Source organism: Babylonia areolata, chromosome 4, assembly GCF_041734735.1.
Source record: "Babylonia areolata isolate BAREFJ2019XMU chromosome 4, ASM4173473v1, whole genome shotgun sequence".
Lineage (NCBI taxonomy): Eukaryota > Metazoa > Mollusca > Gastropoda > Neogastropoda > Buccinidae > Babylonia > Babylonia areolata.
The window spans coordinates 3,958,324-3,969,975 of NC_134879.1; the positions used below are offsets into that span (position 1 = coordinate 3,958,324).

Genomic DNA, 11,652 nt, shown 5'->3' on the forward strand with positions numbered 1-11,652 from the left:
GGTACATTTACACCTGCTATGTTAGAAGTTCTGTGTCTATAAATAGATCAATCAATCAATCAATGAAAGAGAGCCTCATGAACAAATGAGTAAAAAAAACTTTCTCTTTTTCTTTTTTTTATGCAGTGATCCAAGCAACTGCACAAAATTACAGCTAAAAAAAAAAAAAAAATTTTTAAACATTTGAACACAGTCACAATAACGAAATGTGTTTCTTCTTTTCTTTTTTTTTTCCAAAGGGCGAATTAAAGTGGGCTAGTTTTGAAACACTAGGCAATTCTAACGACAATGATGTATAAATCATGGAAAACCAAGCCTGCAGGTAAGAGACGGATTTCAGTATAAATGCTGCTGTACTGGAAGTTGGCTTCTTCTTGAGGTGACTACAGGTCCCCCACACCACAGGGACAGTGAATTCATATCCACTGTGTGTCTGGGCTCAGCGTAAGAAGGCGGGATTAAGTTCAATTCAATTCAATTCAATTCAAAATACTTTATTATCTGCTTCAACCAATAAAATGCCCGTCAGCAAAAAAAAACAAACTGACACACCCTTCACTTATCACCATGCACACATCAATTATTATGTAAAAAGAAAAACATGTGGGTAAGATACTATTACATTCAGAGTGTAACAACTGTGTGTGTGTTGCGTGTGTGCCCGTGCGCGCGCATGCAACGTTTTGTGTGTACGTTTCAATCATTATAAAAAGGAGAATATTCAATAAGATAATGATAACATTTAAAAAGACAAATGCTCATCAACAGATAAATCCGAAAAAACGAATGAGCAACTGGTACACCCTTCCTTGATCACAGCATACATTCTTCTTCTTCTTCTTCTTCTTCTTCTTCTTCTTCTTCTTCTTCTTCTTCTTCTTCTTCGTTCGTGGGCTGCAACTCCCACGTTCACTTGTATGTACACGAGTGGGCTTTTACGTGTATGATCGTTTTTACCCCCGCCATGTAGGCAGCCATACTCCGTTTTCGGGGGTGTGCATGCTGGGTGTGTTCTTGTTTCCATAACCCACCGAACGCTGACATGGATTACAGGATCTTTAACGTGCGGTATTTGATCCTCTGCTTGCGGGGGAAGGGGGTTCAGGCACAAGGCGAGTCTGCACATATGTTGTCCAGCTGCTGACATCCAAAACGCACGCCTGTGACTCGACATGACGTAATGCTGAATGAACTTCCGATAAAAAGTTAAAAGCGGGGTGGGGCTGCCTAGAGTGGCAGTGATGTGGCAATGTGGGCTGCCCAGAGTGGTACTGATGTGGCAATGTGGGCTGCCCAGAGTGGTACTGATGTGGCAATGTGGGCTGCCCAGAGTGGTACTGATGTGGCAATGTGGGCTGCCCAGAGTGGTACTGATGTGGCAATGTGGGCTGCCTAGAGTGATAGTGATGTGGCAATGTGGGCTGCCCAGAGTGGTACTGATGTGGCAATATGGGCTGCCCAGAGTGGTACTGATTTGGCAATGTGGGCTGCCCAGAGTGGTACTGATGTGGCAATGTGGACTGCCCAGAGTGATACTGATGTGGCAATGATGTGGCAATGTGGGCTGCCCAGAGTGATAGTGATGTGGCAATGTGGGCTGTCCAGAGTGGTAGTGATGTGGCAATGTGGGGTGCCCAGAGTGGTACTGATGTGGCAATGTGCAACATCCAGCAGTACCAGAAAGCCAAAAAGAAAAACAAAGTGGAGGATGTTCTGCCTCAGACACACAGTTATCAAAAGGGAAATGAGTGAACTCACAGACTTGCTGGTAGCGCCACAACGAACAAGCTACATCTAGGAAGATCTGAAATGAAGATACGAAATGTGAAAGACTACCTGCGAAAAACTGAAAACGAAAAAAGGTACAAGGCCATCACACCATCGATCGTCTCAAAGAAAAAAACAATGATGGAGAGAGGAAGTAGCCGCAAATTGAACGGAAGGGCAAAAACCACTAGCACTACTAATCGAACGCATCATTTCCAAACCAACAATGAGCACACGTTTTGGTGTGTGTGTGTGTGTGTGTGTGTGTGTGTGTGTGTGTGTGTGTGTGTGTGTGTGTGTTTTGTTTGTTTGTTGTTGTTTTTTCTCACGTTTTTATCCCCCCACCCCCTCCAAAATGGAGCAGTCTATCTGGGCTTTATTAAAGACAGTAGACATGTTAGCTGAAGTTGGGTCTCAGAAGGAAGGTATTCGTGACCACAATGACAAAACTGTGGGAGTATGTCTAAAAATAGTTTTAGATCAGTGGGTGGGGAGTGGGGTGTGTGTGTGTGGGAGGGGGGGGAGATAGAATCGGGATGTGTGTGACTGACTTGGTGTGAGTGTTGCTGTACAATGTATGAATACACCTTATGTGGGATTTACGTAATATGTGTGAGAGAGAGGGGGTGGGGGAGAGAGAGTCAGTGTGTGTGTGTGTGCGCGGCGAGCGCGCGCGTGTCTGAGACTATCCTAAAGAAAAATAAAAAATAAAAAATTTTTAAAAAAGCACACACAAAAACTAACAAAAAACCCTCTCAGCTCATAAGTCTGCAGGGAACCAAAGCTGACCACGACACCGGTTAGTCTCAGCCCCGGGAGGAAATGTACCTGATTGCCCCCCCACCTCCCGTCGCCACCCACCCCACCCCTTCCCCCCACACACACACAACGGACCTCCACCCCCACCCCTCACACCTCACCTCCCACCCCCCAAACTCCCGATCCCCGCCAGTACCTTCATTGCTTTCTTCTAGATGCCAGTGCGGCGTACCAGCTGATGAAGTAGTTTCGACTGATGGCAAGTTTGGTGTCTGCGAGTGAGATGGCTTTGGAGGTGAGTTTCGGTTTCAAACAAAATACGTTAAATTAGCAGTGTGTGTGTGTGTGTGTGTGTGTGTGTCGCTACGTACCAGAATTCATTGCTGCAGCTCAGTTTACGAAGTTTACGATTTAAATAAAGTTAGTGACCAAGGTAGAAGTGGCGATGCAACTGTGACGACGCTCATGCGCAGCTTACAAATACTAATACTAGTGCTACGACTAGTGGTAATAATAATAATAATGATGATGTTATTGTTGCTGCTGCTTCTGATGATGATGATGATGATATTTTTTATGCTATTAGCAGTAGCCGGCGCCAGTAGTTGTTTACTTTTTTTTTTCGCAATTCATTCTACAGTGCACACTTACGATGAAGATGTTTTCTATACCAGCATGTGGTTACTCACTATTGTTATTTTTTCCCGTCGGAAATGCTATGTCTGTTGTAGAGCACACACACACACACAGAAAGCGAAACACACACACACACACACACACAGAGAAGGCTGTGACAGGAGGGGGGAAAGGGGGGGGGGGGGAAGAAGAGACAAACATGGCGGAGTGTAGTGGATGATGAATGTGTAGCAGGGTAGCACTGGCGTTACAGCGGCAGCGGTCAGTGTGTGTAGAGTCAATCAGTCAAACAGTCAGAAGCAAACGCCGGGTGGACGGGTTGGTGACTTTTAGCGGTGACATCGAGACGAAGCGCTCCGCTTTCGCTCAAGGAAATAAAAACGGCCAGTGGAGTTTTTACACACATAACTCTGCTGTGATTATTTCAGTTAATAAGTAACAACGTGATTCTCTCTCTCTCTCTCTCTCTCTCTCTCTCTCTCTCTCTCTCTCTCTCTTGCATTTTTGGGGGTTAAAAAAAACCTTTTAAATATAATTTGAAAATCATTTGTGTCATGTTATGCGTTCAGTTTGTACAACGTTTTTCGAGTGTTATATATAGCCTCCCTTTTATGAGGACAGGGTGAAAACAAACCATATGCGCTCATCCCCTTTTTCCTTTTCAACAGGAAACGTTCCTTCCTTCCTCTCTTTCTTTATTCCTCTTTTTCTCCCTCTCTCTTTTCAGACGGAGACAGAGAACCTCCTGCAAAACAAATTCGTGGATTTGTTCAGAACTCCAGACCAATTTGACGAAGAGCGCGAACGGCTGGCCACTGAGCTACTGCAAGAGCCAAGCGTGCATGTTGACGCCTTTAACTGTACGACGAATGTGTGTGTGTGTGTGTGTGTGTGTGTGTGTGTGTGTGTGTGTGTGTGTGTGTATTTTGTATTTGTGTGTTTATCTGTTTGTTTGTTTGTGTTAGTGTCTGTGTGTGTGTGTGTGTGTGTCTGTGTGTCTGTGTTTATTTTGCATTTGTGTGTTTATCTGTTTGTTTGTTTGTGTTAGTGTGTGTGTGTGTGTGTGTGTGTGTGTGTGTGTGTGTGTGTGTGTGTGTGTGTGTGTGTGTGTGTGTGTGTGTGTGTGAGAGAGAGAGAGAGTGAGTGTGTGTGTGAGTGTGTGTGTGTGTGTATGTTTATTTTGTATTTGTGTGTTTATCTGTTTGTTTGTGTTAGTGTGTGTTAGTGTGTGTGTGTGTGTGTGTGTGTGTGTGTGTGTGTGTGTGTGTGTGTGTGTGTGTGTGTGTGTTGAATAATAAAACGAATCCAGGCCCTGATGTTTTCATTTTCCATCAAAGAAGCTTCCTTTAACACCAACAGGTCATAGCATGGGGGGATACAAAACGTTTTCAGCTTTTCTGATAAATCATATTCATTGAAAAGGGAATCCACAGAATATAGCCTTCAGGCCCCTTTGAAGAGCACAGGTAGGCAGGCCATAATCTTGCAGGAGCTCATTTTTGGATGGCGAGCACACTAACACTGGGTGTACCAAAAATAAATAAACAAGCATCTGGAGCTCCTTTTGTGGTCGTCCTCTGAATTTAATGCAACACACATATTTTTTTATCATGTTTTTTTTTCACTCAGATAATGTAGGTGGGAAGAGCAGAAGATGCCATATAATTTTATGTCGTATGCTATCATGCTGTGTATATCTTTTAGAGATGCGTGCGTTTAACTTTATGCCTGCGTTTCTTAATTAAGCTTGCGTTTTAAGTTGATTCTTGATGTATGTGAATCAGTTTAAGTTGATTCTTGATGTATGTGAATCAGTTTAAGTTGATTCTTGATGTGTGTGAATCAGTTTAAGTTGATTCTTGATGTGTGTGAATCAGTTTAAGTTGATTCTTGATGTGTGTGAATCAGTTTAAGTTGATTCTTGATGTGTGTGAATCAGTTTAAGTTGATTCTTGATGTGTGTGAATCAGTTTAAGTTGATTCTTGATGTGTGTGAATCAGTTTAAGTTGATTCTTGATGTGTGTGAATCAGTTTAAGTTGATTCTTGATGTGTGTGATCAGTTTAAGTTGATTCTTGATGTGTGTGAATCAGTTTAAGTTGATTCTTGATGTGTGTGAATCAGTTTAAGTTGATTCTTGATGTGTGTGAATCAGTTTAAGTTGATTCTTGATGTATGTAAATCAGTGAAAAGGCTAGCACAGAAACTGCCCCCTTTCATGGACTGATAAAGTGATATTGTATATTAACAAACAGTACAAATGTATTTTACTTCCCAACGCTCAGAAATCGAGAGAAAGAAGAAAAAAACACAAACCGCTTACAGTAGAGAGAACAAAGGACTTGGATGTGGGATGCACTGGGAGGCCAGCCACATAATCGTTTGGAGAGTGAAAAATAATTATCCGTTGTAGACCTTTGCCCTTCAGTCATGTTTATGGTTGGCAATTCATCCATGTGAACGTTCAGTTTGGAGAGTCAGTGGAGAATGATGACCGTCAATTTGGGCTTTACCCCGAAAGTCGTGTTCACACACTACTCGAAGCGCTCGAAATAAGAGCAAAACCGGGAGCTTTCTTTTTGTTTAAATATGGTGTGTGTTGAAGACGTCGATGTGAATGTTTGTATGCGACCAGGGGGAACGTGAAATAAACTGCTTGCCTTCCCCTACCCTTGCCCTCATTCGTGCTCATCTCTCAGTCGTGAGTAACCCACAGGCAAGTCGGTTTTAATTACCCCAGTTGAAGAACAGCTTTGTGGAGCTGCCAACTGTCAGTCAGTTAGCAGGAAGAGGAGAACAGGGGTGTCAGCGAAACGTGACAAAGGACGGGGAGGGGTGGGGGTGGGGGGATTTGGGCGGTGAGGCGGGGGTGATGGAGGTAGAGCTGATGTCGAGGGACACAGCTGGATGGGCATTGAACCACGGAAAGATCTGGAGAGAGATCAGTTATCCGTCCGTTGCCGGCGTTTGCCCTCGGGTCGTGTTGACTGGACCATAGACACTAATTGTTCAATTCTAGTGTCTATGGCTGGACATTCACAATATTCGAGGCCCTCGAAACTATGTGCGTTCATTTCTCTTTCCACCACATGTTTTTTTGTTGTTTTTTTTGTTTGTTTGTTTTTTTTGTTGTTGTTGTTGTTTTTCTTTTGTTTAAGCTTTTGTTTGAATCTGTTTATACTTTAGTTTTGTTGAAATTGATGTTTGGGCAGGTTGTTTGAATCTGTTTATATGATTTTAGCGGTTTAGTTTTGTTGAAATTGATGTTTGGGCAGGTTGTTTGAATCTGTTTATATGATTTTAGCGGTTTAGTTTTGTTGAAATTCACGCGTGGCCAGGTTCAGACTTGGCCGGCGCTGGGTATCGATCCTCGATCGTTGTGCAGTGAGCAGCTTGACATCGGTCCCGAATAATTACCGGATGTAACGTTCAGTTCTCGCTCAGTGAAAGTCTATGCATTCTTCAGTTCCGGCGTTTCAGGGAAATGCGGACCTTTCTAGATTCTTGAGTTTGCTTTGGCTGCTGTCCAGCTTGAACTTTCCACCAATGGCTGATAGAGGTCCCAACAGAAAAGTCCGACGAGGAATCAAACTCTTGATCCACAGATTGTTCACCCTCAATACCTCTTCCTTACTTCATATTTGCCAAATCTCCCACCAAAATTAACAACGAACTCCATATTTGCCAAATCCCCCACCAAAATTAACAACGAACTCCATATTTGCCAAATCCCCCACCAAAATTAACAACGAACTCCATATCTGCCAAATCTCCCACCAAAATTAACAACGAACTCCATATCTGCCAAATCCCCCGCCAAAATTAACAACGAACTCCATATCTGCCAAATCTCCCACCAAAATTAACAACGAACTCCATATCTGCCAAATCTCCCACCAAAATTAACAACGAACTCCCACTATTTTTTCTTTAAATGCCGATCGACGAACTCCCACCAGCTAAAATTACCGGATGTAACGTTTACCGATGTCGTTCAATGTCATTCTCATCGGGATTACCACGAAGCACCAAGCTTCGTATCGATCGTGGATCGACGCCCAGCTACTTCGTTCAAAACCTCTAGCTGTGAAGACATCCAACGCTCACACACTAATGTCTGAGATGTACACATGTCAGGACTTGACTTTTGTATAAGATTTTCTTATTGTTCTTAAGATTTTCTTATGTTCTCAAGGCCTGACTAAGCGCGTTGGGTTATGCTGCTGGTCAGGCATCTGCTTGGCAGATGTGGTGTAGCGTATAATGGATTTGTCCGAACGCAGTGACGCCTCCTTGAGCTACTGAAACTGAAACTTATTGTTCTTAGATGTACATGACTTTTGGATAGGATTTTCTTATTGTCCTCCGTTGTGACCGTGGAGGTCACCTGTGGGTTGACAGAGACCCGATTTGTGGACAGAGTGGCAATATTGGTCGAGGAGCTCGACCTGACCGACAAGAAGTCGATCCCATGTATATTGTTCTTACATTCTGTGTACTCGTTTCGACTCGGGCCCCTCAGCTGCCGTCGGTCCTGAAAAGGAAGCCGTAGTGACCGTGGAGGTCACCTGCGTGTTGACAGAGGACCGATTCGAGGCTGTAGTGTTAATACTGGTCGAGGAGCTCGACCTGCCCGACGAGGAGTCAATCCCTCTTGCCAAAGGAATGATTCAGCGCTTATAGCTTTTAGAGGCATTTGATTGGCTGAGAGCGGGCGGGCCCGTCTTTTCACTGTTAGCCGCGCGAAATTTGGCCAAGCAGAGCAAACCAATAGGCCTAGTTTGCATCAGTTTGACATGGTAAGTATATGTAACACCAAACATGGAGTATAATACAAACTCCTCCTTTTGGTAGGTTCATATCAGTATGGAAACCTAGCGATCAGGTTCAAACACGAGGGGAAAGGGGGCCGGTTCACAGCACAAGTGTCGTATAATGCAGACGGTCATCAACCAGTATGGAGTTTACATCATTTTATACATTTATCTCTATGTACAAGAAATACTCCAGCGATTTGACACACAATATCGCCGATTGTAATACGTGACGTGAATCATAACAGACGGTACAACCAGCCCGGTCCACAGCACAGTACGGTGCATGTGGCAGACCCTGTGATAATTCTCTGCACCAGAATGACGTCCCACTTAGACAACAAGTTTTAAACACGGTGATTATTATCCTAATTGGAATGCAACTGGAATGAATTTCCTCTTTCGTTTCGTCAAGTCTCCACACTCAGCTCTTTCAAGTCTGGCTTTAAAACCCACCTCTTCCCAAAATAGCCTCCCTTCCCTGCCTCTTCCTTGTCGTTAGTTTCTACAGTTTTAGCGTTATGCATGCGTGTGAATGACTGGTGCGAAAGCGCTTTGATTTGTCTCTGCAGAAGATTCAGCGCTATATAAATACCATTTTTTTTTTTTTTTTTCAACATTTTTTATTCAGACAAAGGTTTACAGATACATAATTTATATGTTTTGTGCATTAGAAAGTATAGGGTAAGCATATAATTAAGTTCTAAGTACTGACAAATCTATAACAGTAAAACAATATATGTTCAATGTCAAAGTTCCAAGGTAGCATTGAAAAGCTTAATCTTGTATCAAACAGTTATAAAGTGCCCATTTTTCCACAAACTTGTTATATTCCATAGTTATGTTAAAAGCATACTTGTCTATTTCATATGCCTGTTTGAGGTCTTTTTTTAAACATCTGTAATGTTGGTTTTACTTTGTTGATTCTACATTTGTATATATAGAATTTAGCTATCAATAAGATATATGAGAAACATTCATCAGTTTTCATTTTGTTATGTCCAAAAAGCACCAGTGTGTCGTTCAGGTTAAGTCTATCACAATGTAAACACTTTTCTTTTAAATATCTCACAAACTCCTTCCAAAAATGTTGTACATGGTTACATTCCCATAAATAATGCAGAATTGTATCTCTTTCTTCCTTACAAAAATTACACATATTATGTGGGAGTATTCCCATCTTCATCAAAACCGAATTTGTCACAAGAATATGGTAATTAATTTTCATCTGGAACCATTTCAACCTTATTTCATGGATTTTTTTTGTATTGAAAAAAATGTTTTTCCAATCAAGCTTATTTTCAAAAATCAAGTCCCAATTTTTACAGGCATTTGGCTTTTCTGGTTTTCCAATTATTATTTCATAGAAACATTTCGTTCCTCTTGGGGCCTTTATCATTGCAGTGTATGCTTTATTAAAGCTGGTTCCATTGTGATCATTGTTTTCAAATGTTATGTTTTTTTTTCTCTTAAAAAACTTTTAACTGAATTAACACAACCGAAGAATTCTAACATTGGGACTCGATTTTCAATTTTATCTTGGATTTCTTGAATATTGAAAAAATGTCCATTCCCTTTCACAATGTCTCTCACATAATAAACATCTTTTCTGACCCAGTCTTCAAAATACAAGACTTTACCATCAATCTTAAATTTGTTATTGAAAAACAAAGGTTCCATCAGGATATCTTGCTTAACATGTATGTCAGTTTTGTCATAAAATTCTGTGTAGCTACGAAACACATCTTTCCAAAAGGGGTTTATTATACGTCTTCCAACTGTAAGAACTACTGGGCCATATTCTTGTAACATTTCAACTTCTGGACATTCTTTTGATAATATAATTTTCCATTTTGGACGATACGACATATTGTAGCATTTTTTCAACCATGTGAGTTTTAAAGCTTTTATAAATGATAGAATATGTGGAATATTTATACCTCCGTTTTGTACATTATTATTATTATTAATTTTCTGTTACTGAGATGTATTGTGAAATGTTCCAAATAAAAACACTAAACTATTTCGTTTTTAGAAAGAAAGAAAGTCAGTTAAAGAGTTCTTTCTTTCGCGTTCGCCTTTCGTGAGTGATTCGCCGGCAAGACAGTTTGCAGAAGAACAAGATGGCGGAAACTGAGAAAGTACAGGGGGGGGGGGGGGGGGGGGGGGGGGCAGCGAAACGTGACGAAGGCAGGAGGATGGGGCAGGAGTAGTGAAGGGGAGGAGGGGGGCAGGGGGGGTAGGGGAGACTAGTTGGGACCATGGTTTGGTGGACGTTGCTCAGCCACAGGAAGGCTGGGAGGGTGGAGATCTGAAGCAGGCATTTGCCCTCAGGTCGTGTTCACAATTCGAGGCACTCGAGCAGGGGCAAGAAAAGGCCCGGGGACTTTCATTTGCGTTCGCCTCTTGTGAGACACGTTGAGTCAAGTCAGTTTCGCGCCACTGAACAGCGGTCTGCTAACGTGTTCATATAGCGTTGTTTGGGCGGCGTGTCACTGAAGTGGTTTGTTAACGTGTTCATACAGCGTTGTTTGGCATGCCACTGAACAGCGGTTTGCTAACGTGTTCATATAGCGTTGTTTGGGCGGCGTGTCACTGATCAGTGGTTTGTTAACGTGTTCATACAGCGTTGTTTGGCATGCCACTGAACAGCGGTTTGCTAACGTGTTCACATAGCGTTGTTTGGGCGGCGTGTCACTGATCAGTGGTTTGCTAACGTGTTCACATAGCGTTGTTTGGCATGCCACTGATCAGCGGTTTGCTAACGTGTTCACATAGCGTTGTTCTGCATCCACTGAACAGCGGTTTGCTAACGTGTTCACATAGCGTTGTTCTGCATCCACTGAACAGCGGTTTGCTAACGTGTTCACATAGCGTTGTTCTGCATCCACTGAACAGCGGTTTGCTAACGTGTTCACATAGCGTTGTTCTGCATCCACTGATCAGCGGTTTGCTAACGTGTTCACATTGCGTTGTTCTGCATCCACTGAACAGCGGTTTGCTAACGTGTTCACATGGCGTTGTTCGGCACGGAACACTATCGCCGTTTCTTTTAGAGGTGGTATGTTCATGGAAATCTTCACGACCATAATCATGACTTCGATTAGAGTCACTGGAACGAGGTATTCTTGGCCTTGGTGTGTGCCCCATTCAATGAAACCTTCAGCTTTTTTAGGATAAAGACCATTGCCATCTCCCTTAGTCACCAGGAGGTTGCTGAATCATCAGCGGGTAACGCAACAGAGCCACTGAACCTTGCATGGCAGACGGCGTAACAGTGTATTCATTCAAGCTTCGCTCCTCTAAAAAAAAAAAAAAAAAAAAAAAAAAAAAAAGCAACAAGAACAACTGTTGCTTTTAAGACAATGTCTGCACCGAACAATATATTACATAATATCTTATCCATGAATCTGCTTAGCTGTGAGATGAGATCATTCAGTCTAGGTTCGGTTCAGAGATCGTTGAAAGATTTACATGCACGTTGTGGAAAAGGACTTTTTTTTGTTGTTGTTGTTTACTTGCTTCCTTTTTGTTGTTGTCATCAGGCTGGATTATGATTTGAGTCAAATTTAAGTCAGCGATTGCCCGTTTATGTTTTAATCTTTCAGGTGAGGGGGAGAGTGCCTTATGTCAGTGATTGCCTTTTCATTTTTTAACCTTTCAGGGGAGGGGAAGA

The 11,652-nt window shown here is 42.4% G+C and overlaps 1 protein-coding gene across 1 annotated transcript in view; it reads right to left on the minus strand.

Moving 5' to 3' along the window:
- Positions 1–1,174, minus strand: part of LOC143281370 (uncharacterized) — a 3,302-nt gene extending 2,128 nt beyond the window's left edge. Inside the window, exon 1 of the mRNA XM_076586574.1 lies at positions 1,168–1,174. Coding sequence (XP_076442689.1) covers positions 1,168–1,174 — 7 coding nt within the window. The remainder of the gene's footprint in view (positions 1–1,167) is intronic.
- Positions 1,175–11,652: the final 10,478 nt, after the last annotated feature.